A 22,803-nucleotide genomic window follows, 5' to 3' on the forward strand; every position below is an offset into this window, starting at 1 on the left:
TAATGTTGGCCTTTCTTGGATTTCTGACAGGGTTGAAAGCACTTATAGTCACATAGCCAACCCAGGCTATTTAACATTTCAGATGGCATACAATCTAAAGCCAGGACATAAGTCAGGTGTAGAATTGTAAGTCTTTTAAGTTAGGACAGATGACAGAGTATTTTATGTTAATTGACAAAAATGATGGACTGGGTGTTAGGTCTATCTAACCTAACTGTATTTGAAAAAGCTAGTGTAATTGTTTTTCATTGTTTCCTCAATGTGTTATGATATTTTCCCAGACTCTGTGTCTTTAAAAGGCATAAGATAATTTGATATTTGTGCTCAGAGGAAGTCCTTCATATTTCTTAGAAACAAATTTGTTACAATTCCAGATTGGGTATGGGAAGAGATTTCTCAGAACTTTACTCATGGCACAAACAGCTTGCAGAGCTGCCAACAGGGCAGAGTAACATTTACAAATTACAAAATGGTAATAGTGTTCAATTTATATTTGAAGAAAAGTTTTTGTCTTTTTATTTGGACAGAAAGGGTGATATATAGCAGGATTTTCCCTGTCCAATTAATTTAAATATTAATACATCAAGAAGCCTGTGACTGGACAGGGAAAAGGGAGGCGGAGCTAAGAGTTGCAGAGACAGGGAGCGATACAGGGGAAAAGGAGGAAGAAAATGGAGGATGAACAGGCCGATTCAGGTTCTACATGGCTTCAGATAACCACAGGCAGCTATAATATAGAGATTAGAAAAATTGGGACAACTTGTCTAAACTAGGTGGGCAGCATGTATCATTATTAATTGGCTCTAAAATTACTATGTGGGCGTCTCGTGAATTGAGAATTTATTCATATATAATCTTGACTGATTAATTATTAGCTTCTAGAGTTTTGATTTTACCGTGTTACTAGAAATTGTGACAGACAACTGTGAGGTGGGTGGTCATTGCCTGGGGCTGGTATGGCAATGACCCACCAACAGAACTTAGAGAGTTGGGTGGAGACATCTTGGAAACTCCAGACCAGAGAGTCTGCTGAGATGAGAACACCCTGCTAGAGCCGTGTGGCCTGCTGGTGCCTGGCATAGCGAGGGAACTTGCCGTTCTTTTTAATATTTCCTGAAGTAGTGGTCCTGGGATGTCTAAAAAGTAGGCTGAGCAAACCATGGGAGCAAACCAGTCAGCAGCATTTCCCCATGGCCTCCATGTATCAGTTCCTGTCTCCAGGTTCCAACCTTGAGTTTCTTCTCTGACTTCCTTAGGTAATAAAGTATGATCTGAGAGTTTAAGATGAATAAAATCCCTTTCTTAAATTGCTTTTGGCTATGGTGTTTTATCACAATAAAGACCCTAATTAAGACAGATGACATAAGCAGAAAGATAGAAACTCACAGAAAGAATCAAATAGAAAGGCTGGAGGTAAAAATCACTACATGGGACTAAACCACCAACCAGAGAATACGAATGGATGGGTCCATTGCTCCAGCTACATATGTAGCAGAGGATTACCTTATATGGCATCAATGGGAAGAGAGGCCTTTAGTCCTGTAGAGGCTTGTTGCCCCAGCCTTGGGGGGTGGTGCTAGAGGGGTGAGGTGGTAGTGTGTGTGTGTGTGTGTGTGTGTGTGAGAGAGAGAGAGAGAGAGAGAGAGAGAGAGAGAGAGAGAGAGAGAGCACCCTCTTAGAGGCAAAGGGGAGGGGCGATGGAATGAAGGGCTTGTGGAGAGGAGATTGGGAAGGGGGACAACATTTGAAGTGTAAATAAATAAAATAACCAATTAATAAAACAATCACCACATAACAGAAACTGAAAGGCTCATGAGTGAACTGGACATGACTAAAGAAAAAAATCTCTGATGTACAACTATGACAATAGAAACTCTATAAGTTAAAATTAAAGTGAGAAAAAATCAAACAGTACACAAGAACTGTGGAACAACACTAGCCATGCAAGATTTCTCACATTAGGGTGCCATGAAGCATCAAACTGAAGCAATGCTTGAAGTAATAATTACCAACAGCTCTCAAATTAATGTCAATGTTTAAAGACATGAAGTAGAACAGACTGTAAAACTAGAATCAAACAAAAATCTAGGCATAGCGTATCCAAGCTTCAGAAAAATAATGACATTAAAAAGTAGTGTGTGAATGTACCTTCACTACAGAGAAGTAAGGATATTTCCATTAGATTTAAGAATTCATGCAAGCCAATGAAAAGAGTAGTATTTTACTCTAGTAAACGATTTAAACAATGAAGCAAAACCCACCAACCTAGAATTCCATATTCTGAAAATTAAGAAACAAAATTCCCACCAATCTAGAACTCCATATGAAATATTTTTTTCAAACATGAGAGAGAAGTAGATTTTTTTCAGACAAATGAAAACTGGTGTAATGGTATTTTAAAATATGTTTCACTTCATATGTGTACCATGCAGTCTTCTTAGGAGATCGAGACATACAAGATTCCCATAGATAATAGGGATCTGATCACCTTTGTAAAGATTGTCATCTCTTTATACAAAGATCTTCATGAGCTCCAAGGAAACTAAAGAAAACAAAACCCAACCCAACTCAACCCAGTTCAAACCAAAACAAACTGTCATAGTGTTCTATTGCTGTGAACAGATACCATGACCAAAGCAACTCATATAAAGGACAATATCTAATTAGTTCTGGCTTACAGTTTCAGAGGTTTAGTTCATTATCATCATGGTGGGAAGCATGGCAGCACGCAGGCAGTTTTGGTGCTGGAGGAGCCCAGATTTCTACATCTTGATTGAAAGACAGCAGCAGGGGACATCTGGTCCTCTGCATGTGCAGGCTGGAGGGGACTATATTCCATGCTGGGTGGAGTCTGAGCACTAGGAACCCTCAAAGTCCACCTACACAGTGACACACTTCTCCCAGCACAGCCATACCTTCTCCAATAAGACCTCCAATAAGACTAATAGTGTCACTCTCTATGGCCAAGCATCCAAACACATGAATCTGTGGAGGCCAAATCTATTCAAATCACCACACACACACACACACACACACACACACACACACACCAAAACATGAAAACCCTTTTATGTTTTTCTTCTTTTTACAGCTTAAAAAACATCTTTCAATCCACTGGGTGTGGTGATTCATGTTGTTTGATTTTAGACCCATGGGCAAGAGACTGAGGTGCATATCTTACATACCAAAGCAGATCTGGCCTCCAGGTTCTCTCAGCATCCTTCAGTCCCTACTCTACCCCTAACCATGAACTTTTCAGTCCAGGCACTGGGTTGCCCTTCCCCTAGAGGCTCTTCCCCATATAATCCAGACATTTTGGTCTTGAAGCTCTCCTCTCCTTCTCTCTCCACTCCTCTCTTTCAAGCTCTTTCTCTCTTTCTCTTTTCCCTCTCTCTCTCTCCCTTCCCATGGCGACTTCCCTGGCCTCCTTCTTTGGGGCTGGTGAACTCCTCTGAGAGCAGCTTCCCAATAAACCTGAGTTTAATATAATTTAATCTGGCTTGAATTGGCTCATTTCACCTGAAGCAGAGAAACACTTTTCATACACCCTTAAGCCCAGCCCTTGGGAGGCAGATTCAGGGTGACCTTTGTGAGTTCAAGGCTAGCCTGGTCTACAAAGAAAGTGCCAGGACATCCAGACTATGCAGTGAAATGGCTGATCCAAAGTAAACATAGACAGCATCCTTCCCCCCCCAAACCCTGAAACTTCCAAAGTTTTATTGGAGATTTTGCTTATTTTTATAACAGGTATCTGAAAGAGCCAAAGTTTGTTCAACCAACCCAATAGAAGAGACACTATTTTCATCCTGTGTGTGGAGAATTATATATCAATGAGAGAGGACTTTGGTTCATCTGCAGTACTCCAGGTAAACAAGGAAATAAATAATTTACATGGCAGGAGTTGTTCTTTATGTTAGCTAGTTTTTATAGCCTCACCATGAGTGAACAGTTATCTTCTTATTCTGTACACAGAAGCACAGCATACTCTGCTACTGATGATCACTGTGGCTAGTCTTGGCAGAAACTGTTCTCATTTTTCTTCAGAGGTAAGCCTTGTGCCTAAAACAGCCCAAGACCCAGACAGAAGCTCCGAATTAGAGAGCTCTTCTAGGAGGTACTGCTGTGGAATTATTCAACACACACCCACTTTCCAACATTTCTCCAACACAACGGCTAGGAGCCAATGCACAATGTGTGTAATCTGAGCTGACAGGGAATTTCACTTGTACTAAAATTGTAATATTTTGCCTAATTCTAATTTAGTTTTAAAAGTTTGGAAAAAATGAGCAGATGGGGCTGTCAGATATCATTAAGGGAGAAAGATATCAATTGCTTTAGACTCTAGACATAATAGGAGCATTTAACGAAACTGTTCAGTACCAGTAAAGGCTAATTTTGGGGAGGAAGCACCCTTTTTATTATTTTATAATTGTTATGATGGGAGTTTTGCCTGATATTCACCAAAAGTTGAGTTTCCACAAACTGCCCTATAAGTCTGGAATTTGTTTACTGTTTCTAAAACAATGAAACAGCTCCCCAACAAACACTCCAATTTATTTTTTAAAAAGTTGTCTTAAATCACATTCATTTCACTATTTCCTGAAGTATAAATAGCAATATCATTAAAAGCAGATGAGATTATTTTCGAACTTCTGAGATAGACATAAAATGTTATATACTTAAAATGTTACATTTGTAACTTATTATGGTATAATTTTTGCTTATAGGTGGTCCACAAACCACACTGTGGTTTGATACCTTGGTCCAAAGGAACCATTTGCTCCTGCCTGAAACATCTCAGAAATGTTTAACACGCATGCAGTACCCACTCTTGCTTCATCCAGCTAAGATTTCTCTTGTTTATCTGTGGTCCTCCAGTAACAAAGAGAAGACCCAGAGAATCTACCTTTTTCTATATACTCAGGGCTGGCGAACAGATTGCTGTGTCAGTCCCAGTAAAACATATTCTGTCCTCATCCTCTTGTCTGCTACATGCTTTCCTTATAAATCACATCTTTTCTGGAAGCACTGGGCACAACTGTCTTCAAAAGATTTCTGTATAATTAATTCTCCGTTTTTCCCCTTAGGCAAACACATGGACATTTGAAATATCATAGTCACAGTGCATGGTGTGCATGGCATGCAGCTGCCCTTCCCTAAGGCGTCACCAAACGAACAAGCAAAGCACCAGTTTTGGATGCAGATCTTTTTCATTTAGAAATTATCTAAAATTTGTAGTTGCTAAGTAGAAGAGAATGAATTTTCCCTTCTTTCTATTCTTGGAGAAAGTGATGTTTCCAAGTGTTCATTCCATGATGCGGCCAGAAAGAAAGACACTGATTATAAATGTTCCCAGATAACTGAAATGAGTTTAGTGAGAAGACATTAGCAGTAAGGACAAAAATGTACACAGTGGATCTAAATATGCACATGAAAAGAGAATCTATTTCCCTATTTCTATTCTACCCCATGTACAATATTGTTTTTAGATTTTAGGCTGTGTATTTAACATGTTGGGTGCACTCAGATGACATTGACATCACCTGTGATAGCTATCAGTTATTGATGTCTAAACAGTCTTGACCTTATTTCTGGTCACAATCCAAAGTATTGATGGTGGGGACTAACCTTTCTCCTTTCCAGGAATCTAAGTATGACCTGAAATCTATCTTCAAGAAGCCATACCCACAGTGATAGGAATTTCCATAGCAATTAAATAGTAAAAAAAACAGAACCATAATCCAAGCTACATTTTCTTAGGTAAGACAGGATTAGATAGTATTTACTTTCACTCATCAGTTATCGTTAATTATGTAGCTTTAAAAAAGCAGTGTTGCAGTCATGTCATGGTGAAGATGGGGTAGGAGATATCAATATTCTTGACTTTTCAAAAACTTAGAAAAACTCACTGGGGACCACTGCAGACAAAGGGCCACTGGAACACTCACTTAGCAGAAGTTTGAAGATGGACCAAATAAACAAGAGTGCCAGCAACTGTCTGCACATGCCATGTGGAGTGCCATCATGGTCACCTGTAGCCTGGAAAAAGGAGATTACTGTACTAGACTCTAAATAGTCCCATAAACTGCATGCATAGCCCCCTACTGTTTATAGTGTTCGTCATTGGTTACTGCATGGCTGTACTGGAAAGCTTTTACCAGTAAGTCACTTCTGTAGACCTCTCCAGAGAAGGAGATGTTATTGAGACCCCTACACACAGAAATGTCCCATGATCAGGACTGCCATCAGCCACTCCACTTATGGCCCAGACAGCCATTGTGATATCATTAACCACATGTACTTCAGATGATGATTTTACAGCCATTTTGTACGTGTCCAGTTATAGTAGGATTCTAAGGCTGCTCTGTATGCATGCCTACCTCCGACAGCAAAGCTATTGCACTGTAGGCTGGCCAGTGCTTCATAGGCCACACCTGCTCTCTCTGTATGTGTGCACATTATCCAGACCTCTAAAACCTAACATATTATAGGCCACAGGTCTTACCAAATACAAAATAATTTAAACAATTTCTTATATTTTATTAGATCATAGGAAAACAAAACTAGAAATTAACAAAAGAAAATCTATAAAAGCTATACATATACTAAAGGATTAAACAATGCACTTTGTCCACTGTACCATTGAAGAAATTGGGGGGGGGGGAGAAGTTAAAAATTAATTCTAGAGGCAAATAAAAAAGTATAACTTATCAGAACATTTGAGATATAGCTAAGGCCTTCCAAGAGAAAATCTTACAGATGTAAGTGCTCACATTAAAAAAATTAACAATGTAATGATGCACCGTAAGGCTCTAGGAAGGAAAAGAGAAGTCAAATCAAAAAAATAAAAATTGAAAAGGGGCTGTAGTATATAGATCAGTAGCTAATATCATAATCTACTCTTTCAGAGAACCTGGTCCAGTCCCCAGTACTCATGTTATATGGTTCACAGGTGCCTATAACTCCAGCTCCACTGTATCTAACTTCTTCTTCTGGACTTCAAGGGTATATGCATGCATCTATATGTACACAGATCCACAAATACATTCCAGAAAAAATAAAGAGCAGGGTAGAAACTGATGAATTGGGGACCCAAATTAATAAAAAAATATGGATGACAAGAAGAATGTTAAAATAGAGTCCAATGAAATAAAATATTGCAACACCTTTAGCATTGTGTTCGACATTCCTGCTCTTTTGTGCTTCCATATGAATTTTAGGATCCTAGTGAAAACTCTGGTAATTTGCAATCCATAAATACCTGGAAAGTCTAAAAGAAATAGATGCTTTCTGAGACACATCTGACATACCAAAAATTAAACCAAGAAGACCTTAAACTGATCCACAGAAAGTCAACGGTTGAAGTGGTAATAACAAGTGTCACTGTAAAGATGAGTCTAGGGCTAGAGGAGGCTCTGCTGAATTCTATCAAATCATTGAAAGAGGCAAATACTAGTACTTCTTAGATGGTAGACAAATTAGAAAAGGAAGGCATGCTAACAAACTCTTGCTAAGCCAGTATTATCCTGATATCAAAACCAGATGATAATAATAGACAAATAAGCCAACAATAAAAAACTATAGACTGATTTTCCTGGTGAACACAGATGTAACTTATTAACAATTTTTTGTAAGCTGAATTAAAGAACTTTAAAAAAATCATGCATGGGGGTGAAGTTGGGGATGCCAGGATGCTTTTAACATATACAAGTTGATAAATGTTAATTCAGTGCACACATAAGTTATGGCAGAGATCACATGGTCATCTTAATAGACGTAGAAAAAGCCTGTGAGTTCCCTCATGGTAAAAGGTTGGAAGAAACCAGGAGGAGAAGAAAAATACCCCTACATTCTGAAGGCTAGATATGACAGATCTGTAACTGACATCATACTTAATGGAGAAAGACAGAGATTTCCCTTTAAAAATCAGAAATGAGGTGAAAGTGATCACTCTTTTCATTCTTATTTAGTGCAGTGCTAAGAACCTTAAATGTCCAGATGGGACATGAGGCAAGACATAGAGGAAAGCAAATGTGGATCACTATGTATTAAGATGATGTTACCGCAAGGAAATCCCCTCCTTTGCATAATAAAGTTTCTTAGAGATTTCTAGAAACATAGTTTACACAGATTCAAATGTCTACAAAATGAAATATGTAGGTACTATCAGAATCTCAGCAAATTGGAATTCCAAAGCTTCTTTTCTCATCTGTATGGGGGGCTCAACAGAATACAACTTCATGCTGTGCTCTGATATCTGAGTTCTAGCCCTAGGGGAGTGGCCATGCAGAAAGATGAGACCAGCAGGTAAGGCTGTCCAGAAGCAAGCAGACAACTTGTCTATTCAGGTAGGTTGACAGCATCTTTTAAAAATTCATGAGTTGAAGACAAGGAATGAAGAGTAGTGTTGTGTCCTTAGGTGAGGGCAATGCTGGCAGTCTGTGGGAACATTTCTCTAGCCAAGACAAATTTCGAGAGACTAGATTTTTCTCTTCATTTGGCATACTTGGGTTTACTGTCATGATTTAAGGATGACAAACAATGTTGGGATTATCAAGTAAATAAGTTCTCTAAGCATGGGAAACAAAATTCTGATATATATATATATATATATATATATATATATATATATGAAAATATGAACACTTTTCCAATCACTTTACGTGATTTCCATGAAGAATGAGATCACGTAGGCAACTGAGCAGGAACATATTTTAAGATCTTTTATTTGAAACACAAGCTTTAATTCATGGATAAAACAGTTTAATTTTCCAGAAAGATTTGTTAGATACAAAACTATTTGTAAGGGTTTTTGGTAATACTTGCTAATGCAAAGTCAGAGAGCGCATGCCACAGAAGGGATGCTTTGAGACTAACCCTTACCATGACATCCAATAAGAGATATTGAATATGATTGCAGGGAAGAACACCCTGATGAAAGAAGCTGCATGTTCAGTTTTAAAGAAATTATTATGTGAATGATGTTGGTCATGATATGAGAATAACCAAGTTATAGATAGCAACATTCAGTCATTGGACTTGCACTAAAGTTTAAGGCCAGGAGATTCAGTTCCCCTTCATGACTCTCTGTCTCAGAATACGAAGCCTTGACATCACTACATCCCAGTCAGCATAGGCTCCTTCCAGATGGCGGGATATCTCAGTTCCTGCCTCATAGCTACGACGTCCATGAAGCAAGCGCCAGTTGTCGAAGGTAATCACATCACCTAAGTAGGAGAATTTTTTGACATGAATAATTTGTATTTATATGATTTACAAAAATAAAAATTATTATTTACAAAGTAGAAATTATGTCTTTGATTGCAAATAACAAAGTTTTCATGTTCAAATCTGTTGCCCAACATAGTAATAATTAATAAGAATGAACTATTTTCACTAAGAAACCAAATTACAAGAAAATACAATATGCAAGATGCCACCATTACTCAGTTCACACACACACACACACACACACACACACACACACACACACACACACACACACACAAACCCAGAATGTTTTCTTTTGTAAACATAAATACACAATTTCTTTTTTTCTGTTTTCTTTTTTTTTTCTTTTGTTTTTTTGAGACAGGGTTTCTCTGTATGGCCCTGGCTGTCCTGGAACTCACTTTGTAGACCAGGCTGGCCTCAAACTCAGAAATCTGCCCGCCTCTGCCTCCCGAGTGCTGGGATTAAAGGCGTGCACCACCACGCATGGGTCACAATTTCTTTTTAAACTGATTTTGTTCCTGGACAGTTTTTACATGTAGATAATGCATTCTAATGATCCTCCTTCCACTCACCCCTTCTTTCTCATATCTCTTCCCCATCCTTACCACTGCCTACCTCCATGACATCCAGTTCCTTTCCTAAATTCTTAACCTTTAATTATTTTGTGACTCTTTAGTTTTACTAAGGCCATGTGTGACTATTGGGTTGAAACTCTCCATTAGAACTTGTCAGGGTCATCTGTGGAACACAACCGTAGGTAATGGTTCCCCACATACATCATAACATTTAAACTTCACAGTTTGATGGAATTTTATGGACATCACTCTCTGAAAGATTTTTCTTTGTGTAGGGCTTTTGTGTTCTATTTTTTACAAATTTATTAATAATGGACATTCTGTCCCAGTTTAAGAGCTTTAAGTAATTGTAAGGATAGTGAAATTTTTGGCTGATACCCTATATTCTTCATATTTTACATACTTTTTTTCAAAAAGGAAGTACTGAGAACAAAGCAGCATTTCATCTCCTCATATGTGAGAAAATTCAAATCAAGGCATTTACCCAGTTTGGATTCCAACTCCTATTATTTTTTGTGTGTATGTTTCCCATGATATTTTTATATGGTGTTATTTCTAAAATAAATCTGCTTTGACTGCATGCCAAAGGCTTTATGGAGTTATATAGTTCTATTTATGTACTTTATTACCTCAAAGAAAATTTCTTAAAAAAGCTCAGTTAGGTTTGATATGTGAGTGTCTGTAGCCCCATTTACTTAGGTGAATGAGGTAGAAATATTACTGAAGCCAAGCTCAGGAGTTAAAGATGAGGTTTTATGATATAGGGAGGAGAGAAGAAGGGAGGAGAGGAGGAAGAGATGAAGAGGTTCAGGTGGCTTAAGAGATGTCTTGGCAACTAAGAGTATTTATTGCTTTTCCAGAGGATCTTAATATCCAACACTCACAGTGTGGCTCACAACTGTCTGTAACTCCACTCCCTAGAGATTTGATGTGCTTGTTGGGGACACTGTGGGCATTACATAATGTGTAGTACACAGAAATGCATCAGACAAACAGACACATGAAAAGGTAAATAAAATCTTAGAAATAAGACAGTAAAAAATGTTCAAATAGGCTAAACCAACAGAAAGAGAAGTTATGCAAATAATTCTCTTTATTTGCAGATAACATGCAAATCTTTATGATTAAATCTAGTTTTCAATATTATCAGTAAAGATACTCTGTCATCACTGAGAAGATCTTCTGTGTTTGTTCCCTTTGTGAAAACTGATAGCTATGCTGAATACTACACATATTTAATTAACTCAATTTTACTATTCCATAACACATATATATCTCAAAACATATAAGCAATAAACATTCACAATTTTATTGTGAATTGAAAAATAAATAACAGGAAAAAAATGATCCAAGTTTGGTGATATTTTAATCAGCAGAAATTGTCTAGAAAAAATATCAATACTTCTGTACGCACTTCCAGTCACTAGGATAGGCGGTCCTGCTTTTTTGTTATTACTATCTTTGCTAGTTAAGATATATCAATAAACATTACTAATGTATTTTGGAGTGGGAGTTACAAAAATAATTTTGATTAGCAAGAGAGAAGTTTAAAATTAATTTCATTTGTACTTTATATTTTCACTATTTTGAAAAGTGATGCCTTTTTATGAGTGTGGACAATCTTCATGTTAGAATCTAGGTTGTGCCCATGAAACTTTCATAAAATACAACATTTGGTGTAAAGGAAAATAGCATTCTTTCTTGGATTTGAGCCAGGGTGGCGACTTTAGTTAATAAAATAAGGAAAATCACACAGGTGACACAGAGGAGTTTTCAAAAAGCTATCAGGGCAGAAAATGCAAAACAGTTTTAATATTAAACATAGGCTTCATCTGGCCTCACTTTGAATGACTCTTAGATGGAAAGATCTTAAAATTTCATGCACTAGGATTTCCATGAGAGTTTGAAAACAGGAATATTTTTAAGTCTGGGGAGTCAACAACTGAGAAGTAGAGTTGTCTAGAGCCTGCTATTCGGGCAAATTAGCTGTTCATTAGTAGTCGGCAGTAGTACTAATATGGATGTCATTAGTCTGTAGTAGTGCTAATATGGATGTCATATTACTCCACTGACCTGGATTCATCTTGAACGTATACTTATATTCGTTGCTGTTCATGAGGTCAACAAACTCTTTCAGAGCAGCGTAGAAAGGCTGAACTCTTTCGACGGGGACATCGAAGACTGTATCTCTGGTTGCATTGTTGAAGTTTATGCGAACCACTTGGCCTTTATCATCCAACCTATTTTATTGAAGAGGCAAAATTAACATCTAATAAGTGTCGATTTCTTTTGGAAGATATGTTTGAAATATAGCATACATAAAAAACACAAATGAAACATAACAGGGTGATGTGGTCTAGATACATATTCTCATTATGCATATCGTGGCTACTTATATCAAGCTAAAATACTAAACAGCATTTTTAAAAAGTAGTGATTGAGTTTAGCTGTCAAGTTATAACTAAGACTCGATATGCTAAGTGCAATAGTACATGCTTGTCAGAGGGTGAGGCATGAGGATCTCAGGGGTGAATACAATGTGAACCTCACAGTTTTCAAAGAGCAACTTAGATTTATTTCTATCTAAAAGTTATAACTGAAACTTATCTTTTCTCCATCCTTCCCGTCCAACCAATGCAGAAAATCTTCTATTTCTACCCATAAATTATATCTGTTAGTGGTTTGCTGAATTCTAACTTAGGGAGGTTGACAATGCAAGTTTCATCCTTAGCAAGTCTTCAGAGCTACAGGTCCTCTTTATCATCAACTCTGCCTCCTTTTAGAACATGCAATGTTCTTTTTAAACATTCATTATAATTTGGCTGAAAAATGTAAACACTCCGCTCTACTAAATATAAGCTCTATAAGTGTAGGGTTCTTTGTTTTTTCCTTTGATGCACCCCAAATACTAAGCAGTGCCTTGGCTCCAATAAACACTTGCTGACTGAAGGAATGAAGATTATGTGTCAGTCTATGACTTGAGAGAGAGAGAGAGAGAGAGAGAGAGAGAGAGAGAGAGAGAGAGAGAGAGAGAGGCACAGAGAGAAGTTAATTGAGCATGAAAAGAAGAAAAAGAAAAAGGAAAGCATTCTAATTAAGAACAAGGAGAAACTCAGTCCAAAAAAAAAAAAAGTAAGATGTTTCTTGTCCTGTACTCACAATGAAGTTTAAGAAAAAAACCAAACAAACAAACCATAAAGTAGTCTATGTAGGACATGAATTATGATTTCTGCTGGCTTAAAACTTTCTGAGAGATGTTGCATTCTTAGTCCATGTGGCCAAAATGATTCTGCTCCAGAGATGCACAGGGGATCCAGCTATGGCTAAGTAGCACTGTGCAATCTTCTAGTATGGTCCTTGTAGCAATGGTCTAATGAATGGACCTAGACGTGGCTGGGCAGGGAGTCATCCAGCTGTGCCACAGTTTTTGCAAAACAAACACTATCCTTGCTAGCATGAAGGATGTAGAAAAACTTGGGGCTTGTGAGAAGTATCTTTTAAAATGAGACTAAAACAAAATGACTAAGTTATGAAGAAAAAGCAAGAGCTTCTGGTTGGCAGGATGTAACTTCTGGATCATTTTCAGTTATATTCTGTCACTTCCAGCTGTAAAAGTGCTAACGCCTATAATCATATTGATTATGACAAGGCAGAGTTTATACTTAAAAAATGAATTCTTAGTTACCAAAAAAATCTAACATTGATTGGGGACACATTTTATGTCACTTGGTAACTTCTTTTCCTTTCTTTTTTTCTAGCACCTTATTAAGTCACAGCTTTGAACATAGTAAAAAATTTCTATTTAACCCTTAGGCCAATTGTTCCAATGGCAGTGAATTTATAAAACTACTCACTCTATAATCTTGTGTTTAGATTGCACAGAGAAATCACAGTAATCCACTCCAATGTCTGTAAAATCCACAAAGGTAGAGGAGAGAATATGGAAAGCCTGAGGGTTCTTCTCCTTGAGCTTCTGGCACACGTTAAACCCATCTACAATTTCAGAGTCACCTCCTGTGACTGTTTGCTTGATACAGTGCAGAAGCTGAACCTGTAAGGAGAAATAAGAAAGAGTTAAAGATAATGGCATCTACTTTTTAAAAAAATCAGTATGTTAAATATTTAAGAGATAGAAATTAAAAATCAACAAACAAAAAAAAATCTATTCTCTTATGTCAGTATTGAGGGGAATTAACAATGAAAAGTTGCTTATAATAATGTGATATATGTCAAGCCTACTGCAGTTGATGACATGGGCATAAGACTAAGGCTCACTAGTAGGGCACAAATCACAGCAGTTGTAGACAGGAAGCACAGCATGCTGCAGCAGGCAGGGAAGCCAACGACAGAGGCAGGTTTAAACTGAGTAGTGGACTGTGGATAAGACTTGGGTTATGTTAAATAGAATGACAATGCAAATAGGTGACTGAGCTGATAGGTCTAAAAATTGTGTAGTCTACTGGATAATAAAATCTTGGCTACAGCAGATTGTTACAGCAGGAAAGGTAGACCAAGCTGGAAGAACACCAACAGTCTTAAATGTCAGATGATGGATTCTTGTACTTGCTGTTTTGCATAAGGGACATTCACTCTGGAGATAATATGGACCAAACTGAAAAATACCTTATCTATTAGTCTAGTGGTGTTGCACAGGCACACTAATTTTAAGATGGAAACATGCCAAGCCATAGCTACTTGCCACTCTAATGAGACAGTTCATACATGAAGATGTAAAGGCAATGAATTAGGGTGGGGTTATGGGAGGAAATGGTAAATCAAACAAGGAAAGTATTAATTATGTGTTAAGAGAACATGGTGAACGTATTGCAATTTGAGAGACAAGCAAAAATTAATTTTGTTTTTGTGAATAGGGTTTTAACTATTTTTGTGACTCCTTCTGGTGAGTGAGTTTATTTAGGTTGCATGATTCTGAGGACCTAAATTTAGAGCCTGGTTTTCTATTTGAACTAATGACATTCTATTGGGAAAACTTTGCTTTTACTGATTCCAATACATTTTAGATCATTGTCTCACTGATGTGACCAAATAGCCATACTTGGGTGCATATTAGTGTTAGTAAGAAAAATATTCGCTTTGCTTGTTTTTTTTTTTCCATGGATGGTCTAGAACAGTGGCTATTAAGGCTTTCTACAGTGCTGAACATGTTCTTTGTTGTGTAATATAATATAATCACCAGTATCACATGGTCATTGTACACTTGAAGTATAGTTATTATGACAAAAGAATTTAATTTAAAATTATATTCCATATTTCTTTTTCCACATGTCTGCATATGGTGGTGTACATGTATGTGTTTGCATGCCTGTGGGTCTATGTTATATGTGACTGTATATGAACATGTGCACATATTGTAGAGTCCTAAAGTTAGCATTAATGGTTTCTCTCCATTGCTCTCTACTTTATTTACTGAGGCAGGATTTTTTTGATTGAACCTAGAGCTAGCCAAATAGGCTAGCTAACAAAATAGGTTGATTGGAGGATATATTGTATGTTTTATCTGCACTGAAATTACAGGAGAGATGCAATGTGGGGATTCAAACTCTGGTCTTCAGACATGCCTGGTAGGTGTTTTATCCACTGAGCCACAGGTTTTATATCAATTTTTATGACTTTATGCATAAACTGTTTTGAAATAATAATTATTTTCTGTATATTACATTTTATGATGGCATTTAGAGTTTGGTAAACTTGTCTTCAGTTTGAAGATGGAGAGATTCAAGAATAGAGGTAACAAAGTATATAACAAAATTCAGTTGATATGTGATAAATATGGTACTCAATCTTTGGCTCATTTGTCACAAATCCAAAACACAAAAAGTCTGCCTTGCCGGGCGGTGGTGGCGCATGCCTTTAATCCCAGCACTTGGGAGGCAGAGGCAGGCAGATTTCTGAGTTCGAGGCCAGCCTGGTCTACAGAGTGAGTTCCAGGACAGTCAGGGCTACACAGAGAAACCCTGTCTCGAAAACAAAAAACAAACAAAAAAAGTCACTTACAGCAATCATAGAAATCCAGTTTTAGGTCTTTATGTGTCTACATATGCTAAAGGTCAATTCTTGGATGATAATTCAAGCAAATTAGTAATGATCAAATCTTTAAATGGAGCAACATTTTTAACCTGGAAAAGTATGTGCATAAACTGAACAAGGCATTTTAGAAAAGTTATCTCAGCAGGTCAAGGAGAGACCAGGCGACATGGCGACACAAAGGAAAAATAGCCATGTCAGCTACAAATTTACAGAGCTTCAAAAGATACAACAAGAACACAACTTTGTTCTCAAAGAGAATCACAGTGGTTAAATTCTTTTGAGTTTTGTCACGATGGACCCACCAACTCAAATATTAGTTTAAAAAAGACCAGTTGATATCTTTTACATATGAGTAGGCCAAATAATATCTCCTTTTGTGTAGGTATGTTTTAACACAATCTTATAAAAGAAAATAGATTATAGAGTCTGACAATATTTTCACCACTAATCCAAAAGCTAAATATACTCCTGTCATATATAAAATCCAATTTTGTTTCACATAAATCATTCAGAATAAAAAAATTCCTTTCTAAATATTTCCTTATGGAAGCATGTGACTTTTGGCCCAGAGAAAAAAAGTGAACAAAGCCACATCTGTGTGTCATTTAAGATGTGTCTTCTCATCCTGATCAAGTTGAACCCTTACCAGGAAAATAATTTTCCAGATCATTTCAAACATACTGAAAAGAACATTTACCTTTTCTATTTGTTAAAGAGAAGATCAAACTTTGGTATTAAAAGATTCTTCATAATTCAAAATGGAAGATTCACAATGACATAGCATATATATGTTTATCTGCTAGAATGAAAACAAGTCAGGAATTCATTATTTAAAAACTATGGAAAGTCACTGGCTTTTGATGCCCCCTTTGGCATACTGCACACTTCATGGCTTCTCTTGAGCAGACTGCTTGTGTTTCTATCATGCACAAGATGTCTTAAGTTTTGAGCTATAAAGAAGTATAAGATTCAGTTACTGTCTTTGGAGAGTTTGTAAATTATATTATGACAATACCTATAAATAACCTATCACATTTCATATTATGGAAGTTAGTAACTCCAGTTCTGACTCATCATGGTGTTAAATATATAGGCAAAAATGTAGGTTCAAGTCCAGGTTTTTCATCCATTAGTGGTTGTCCTAGAAAACCTTATGCTTCATGTTCCTGTATAACACAGCAAGGTATGGTCAAGCTTGTCTACTTGGAAGGATTTCTAAGAGAAGTCACGTAAAACTGAAAACTCTGAGAAAGCATAAAATACTGAGACGACGCCAAGCATTTTATTATATTTTAAGTATATTTCAGAAACCATTGAATCACTTTTTTCCTTATGATTTGTTTTTATTTAGAAACAAACTTAAATTCACAAAAAGCAAAACATAACTTAAATATGTAGGACTTTTAGTTATCCAGATCCATTCTTTTAAGTGTTTCTACATTTAACATCTCCAAGCAACTGTTAGCAGACAGAAAGTGGCAGGCGGTTTGGTGTCTGTACCACATTCAGAATAAGCCTCACTCTTCCCTTCCTTCCCCAGCTCCTGTCCCAAAAGGTGATCAAAGGAGTCATTTCTCTATCATCGTTTGGTTCAGAGAAATCATGTGGTGTTTTACAATCAACACAATAATTTAAAACATATGAAGCCAAATACTAGACTAGCTTAGCTAACTAAATTTGGCAAGAACAATGGGTAAGAACCAGGGCACAGGGAAAACACATTCAGTTAAGATGACGACCAAAAAGAATTCATTTTGATTTTGGCCCATTCATTCTTAATTAAGTTAAGAATTGCCCAACTTTTTATCTATCTCTGAAGATATGGATTTGTATGTGGTCTTTTTCAGTTTAGTTCACTTTAGCTAAAAACTGAGGGCTACACTGTCTTTAATTTTCTAACTATCTGTTTTTCGGTTTAAGAAAAAAATGATTTTGTAAAAATGTGTTTGGTTTAGGAAGATGATGATTTGTAAAGATGAGGAGGGAAAGACAAGATTCTCGCGGGTAAAATTGCTATGCACGATGCTTCTTCTTTGGCAAGCAATCTTGTGGGTGTGATAGGAGAGAACATCCAATAACAGCATGGTTATTCTGTTCCTTATGCTGATATCCCCTTATAATACATTTTCCAGCTTTTCATAAGAGCAATCTACTTTCTTATCTCCACAGTCTGGGCTAGCCTCATTAATTGCTTAGACAAATAAAACATCACTGAAGAGACCTTATGCTGATTACTGGCCTAGGTCCCAAGAACTCACAAATGCTTTGGCTTGCTCACTGAAAATGTTGCCAGTTGTCATGTGAGAAAGACAAGGCTAGCCTGTTGGAAGATAATGAACTAGGGGGAGCAGAGGCAAAACCATCTCACCATCTGAAGTGAGCTGTTTCCTAGCCAACTTGGCAGCTGACAAGAGACAGATGACTAAAAACAATAACCACTTAGCTGAGCACAGCCCAAATAATAAAAACACATGTGCAGAGTATCTAGCTGTTTATTATGATAATAATACTCATTATTATTATTTGTCACTACCAGGGTTTGAACAGTGTAATATGTGCAGATCAAGCACTCTTACCATTGAGTGACATCCACTGGGAGTACTTTGTTAAGCTTTTCATTTCACATGTACTGCCCATCAGTTCAGCTTTGTGTGTTTGATGCATGTATGTGAGTGTGAAGGTGTGTGCATGCCCATGTGCATGCATGATGAGAATGGGGCCGAATGTCACATGGTCTTCCTATACTGATTCTTCTTTTAAGCTGTTAAATTGATGAGGGATTCGTGTGTGTGTGTGTGTGTGTGTGTGTGTGTGTGTGTGTGTGTGTGTGTAAGCAACAGGCCAAAATTTCCTCAATTACTCTCCATCTTATTTTAGGAGCAGAGTCTATCACTGAACCTGGAGCTCAACAATTAGTTGCATCAGCTGGCTAGCATGCCTTGGAGAGTGTATTTTTTTTTTTTTCTGCCTTCCTTCCCAGAGCTGCATTTACAGACACATACATACACCCATACCTTTTTACCTGGGTGACAGGTATCTTTTTACCTGGGTGACAGGTATCTGAATACAGGCCTTTATGTTTGTGCAGCAAAGATTTTTATCAATTGAGCCAGCTCCAAAAAACCCAATTCGGAAAGTTTTTAATTCATTTGCCTATACAAGGGATCACCATATGACTGCACACTCTATTTCGACATTTCATTCTTGTTTAATTCTTGTGGGAGTGATATATGTGCAGAAAAATCTCAAGATATACTGCTGTCTTAAAATTTGTCTTGGCAAAGCAAAATGCTCCAATAGTTATATCCAAGAAGAAAGATGAGTGAAAATGTCCTTTTCCCTTTAAAAAGTGAGGACATTCAGAACTTAGGCACAAAACATTTGTGAGTTCAGATTGTGTTTCAGAAAAGAAGATGGACATAAGACATATCAGGCAGTGAGATATATAATCTAGACTCAGTCCAGGAGAACATTTTTTTCTTGGCCTGGCTTGTGGAAAATGTGTTGAAGCTCACCTTACCCCAGGTGGATGGTGGAGGGCTGGGTAGTCAGTGTGGAAGCTGAGCTTCCCAGTTGTATAAGCCACATTGTTGGCATCAATCTTGTCCTGCACTTGCCAAGTGTGTCTGCAAAATACAAGAAACATGTGTTTTAAAAGGTTGACGCTAAGCCAGAGGAAATGTGTTACAATGCATTTGCAATGAGAGGGGAAATGGAAACTTTCCATTTTATGAAATAATTAACATAATGACTAACAGCTAGAAAAATCTTAACCTTCCTCTTAAGTGACTCTTTCTGAACTGGCACTTCTGCATTTCTCTTGTCAAGACACTGAAGAATAACACACGTACTAGCCTCTCCCACAGGATTGCTAGAGAGGTACATATTAGGATTATGAGTCATTTAAAAAAGTTTAATCCATTTGATTTACTACAGAAGATTCATACAATATAAAGTGAACAATTTTAAGTGAACAGGGTAATGAATGGTATCAGCACCTCTGAGTAGAGCTATTCTGAAATCATGCTCATCCATAGCAAAACCCTTGTAGGGGTTTGAATGAGAATGTTCCCCATAGGCAGAGATATCAGAACACTTAGTCTCCAGTAGGTGACACTGTTTAGGGAGGTTTATGAGGTATGGCCTCAGGAAAGGAAATTCATTACTGACATAGACTGTGAGAGCTTCAGGCCATACTATACTTACAGATTTTCTCTTTAGGCTTGCAGTCGAAGGTGAAAGCTCTCACCTTCCTGTTCCTGCCCAACACCTGCTGATGATGTCATAGCGAATTCTTATCCCTCTAGAACTATATGCCTGAATAAGCCTCTCCTTCTATAAGTTGCTTTGGTTATGATATTTTATCACAGTACTAGAAATGTAGCAGTTTAAAATTCTTACCTACAGTTTCTTCTCATTCTGTCTAGATCTTTGAGAATCACCTATCAGCTTTCGGTCTTATATGTTTACCTATTTTGAATATTTACTATACATAACATTGAATATTGTTTGTCCTTTTGTTCCTGGCTCTTTTTTTCACTCTGCATAATGTTTTCAAGATTTATTCACAGTGTTAAAGCACATGTTTTCATATCACTTCCCTTTATAGCTGATAACATTCTACTGTGTGGTGCCGGGTGTCTGAATTCTGCACTGTTTAAATGGAGAGAATATTGTGTAATTCTCTACTTTTTCATTAGTTTGTCCATTTAGGCTGTTTCTACTTTTTGTCTGTTACAAATAGTGCTGATTTGGACATATGTGTACATGTATTTATTTGAGCACCTATTTCTAATTTTTAAAATGGATTCATAAAAGTACAATAGAAGATCAAATAATTGTTCTGTGTTATACTGTTTGAGGAATGGACAAACGATTTCTATAACAGATGTACCATTTTAATTCTAACTAGCAATGTTTCAGATTTTCAAGTCCCACATACCTACACCTACACTTCACAATGCCTGATTTTTCAAAACTGTTATCATAGTCTGCTCACTTAATGTTTTGTTATTGTGGTTTCGATTTGTACCTTCCTAATGACCAATTATAGTGAGTATCTCACAATATACTTGCTGGACACCTATGTGTTTTTTTTTTAGAATCATCTATGGAAATCTCTTATTTTAGATTGACATTTTTTTATTGAATCATAATAGTGTATTACATAGCTAGCATTCTAGACTATTGATTAACCTGATTTGTGAAAACTTTCATGTATTCTATGGGCCTTTTCTATTTTCTTATATTTTTTAGGAAGATTTGTTCCTATTATGTATGTGTATATTTATATGATGTATGTATTTGTGAGCATGTGCTCCATGTGTATGCAGTGTCTTCAGGGTCAGAAGAGGGCATCAGGTTCCCTGGAATAGATGTCACTAGCGGTAACAGAACTGGAAGTTCAGGGGGTTGAGAACCTCCCAGTGTGTTTGCTGGGAGCTGAACCTGGATCCTTGACAAGAACAGCCAGTGTTCTTAACTGATGAGTCATCTCTCCAGTCCTATGTGAATGAATGTTTTGTTGTTGTTGTTGGTTTTTTTTGTTTTGTTTTGTTTTTCGAGACAGGGTTTCTCTGTGTAGCCCTGGCTGTCCTGGAACTCACTTTGTAGACCAGGCTGGCCTCGAACTCAGAAATCCGCCTGCCTCTGCCTCCCCAGTGCTGGGATTAAAGGCCTGCACCACCACACCTGGCTATGAATGAATGTTTTTTGATGCTCATGGGTTTTCAATTTTTGTGAAATCCAATTTATTCACCTTTTCTTTGTTGCCCATATTTTGGTGTAATAGCTACAATCCCATTACTCAAGTCATAATCATTCAAATTTACCTATATGTTCTCTTCTAAGAATGTTAAGATTTATAGCTTATTTTTAACTGATTGATCCAGTTCAATTATTTTTTTGTTGTTGTTGTAGTACAGAATTTGAGTTAGAGAATCCAACTTCATTCCCTTACCTATGGATACTCATTTGTCTCAGGGTCATTTAGTGAAGACACAATTATTTCTATAGTGAATGTCTTTGATATGTTTTCTGATAGTTAGTTTGCAATAAAGAACAGGTTTGTTTCTGAACTCAATAATTTCTCTGCTTTATTTGTCTACCTTTATTCCAGTAGCACCAATGTGATTATCACAAATTAGTTTTGTTTATTTGTAGCCCCTTGAAATTGTTTTTTCCATTTGTAAAAGAGAAGGGTAATTTTGGTGGAGATTTCATTGTTTCTAGACTGGCTTGGGTAGAATTAACATCTTATTGATATTACATGATAAAAGTCTTGGAAAGATCAGGAATTCAAAGTCCATACCTAAAAAAATAGTAAAAAGCAATATACAGCAAATCAGTAGCCAACATCAAACTAAATGGAGAGAAACTTGAAGCAATTCCACTAAAATCAGGGACTAGACAAGGCTGCCCACTCTCTCCCTACCTATTCAATATAGTACTTAAAGTCTTACTCAGAGCAATTAGACAACAAAAGGAGATCAAAGGGATACAAATTGGAAAGGAAGAATTCAAAATATCTCTATTTGCAGATGATATGATAGTATACTTTAGTGACCCTAAAAATTCCACCAGAGAANTNCTAAACCTGATAAACAACTTCAGCAAAGTGGCCAGATATAAAATTAACTCAAACAAATCTGTGGTCTTCTTCTACACAAAGGATAAACAGGCTGAGAAAGAAATTAGGGAAACAACAACCTTCACAATTGTCACAAAGAATATAAAATACCTTGGTGTAACTCTAAGGAAGTAAAAGATCTGTATGATAAGAACTTCAAGTCTCTGAAGAAAGAAATTGAAGAATATCTCAGAAGATGGAAAGATCTCCCTTGCTCATGGACTGGCATGATTAATATAGTAAAATGACCTTCTTGAAGAAAGCAATCTACAGATTCAGTGCAATCCCCATCAAAATTCCAACTTAATTCTTCACTGA

The 22,803-nt window shown here is 36.9% G+C and overlaps 1 protein-coding gene across 3 annotated transcripts in view; it reads right to left on the reverse strand.

The window, feature by feature from the left end:
- Window positions 1–8,673: 8,673 nt before the first annotated feature.
- Window positions 8,674–22,803, reverse strand: part of Bbox1 (gamma-butyrobetaine hydroxylase 1) — a 56,381-nt gene continuing 42,251 nt past the window's right edge. For 2 of the 3 annotated variants that reach the window (XM_029536563.1, XM_029536562.1), the window contains exons 5-8: window positions 19,378–19,483; window positions 13,664–13,860; window positions 11,883–12,049; window positions 8,674–9,227 (exon numbers count right to left, since the gene is read on the reverse strand). In XM_029536563.1, the coding sequence (XP_029392423.1) occupies window positions 9,067–9,227; window positions 11,883–12,049; window positions 13,664–13,860; window positions 19,378–19,483 (631 nt within the window). In that variant the 3' untranslated portion in view covers window positions 8,674–9,066. The remainder of the gene's footprint in view (window positions 9,228–11,882; window positions 12,050–13,663; window positions 13,861–19,377; window positions 19,484–22,803) is intronic. The other variant, XM_021194806.2, reaches the window with a different exon arrangement.

The sequence above is a fragment of the Mus pahari genome, chromosome 3 (assembly GCF_900095145.1).
Source record: "Mus pahari chromosome 3, PAHARI_EIJ_v1.1, whole genome shotgun sequence".
In the NCBI taxonomy this organism is placed as follows: domain Eukaryota; kingdom Metazoa; phylum Chordata; class Mammalia; order Rodentia; family Muridae; genus Mus; species Mus pahari.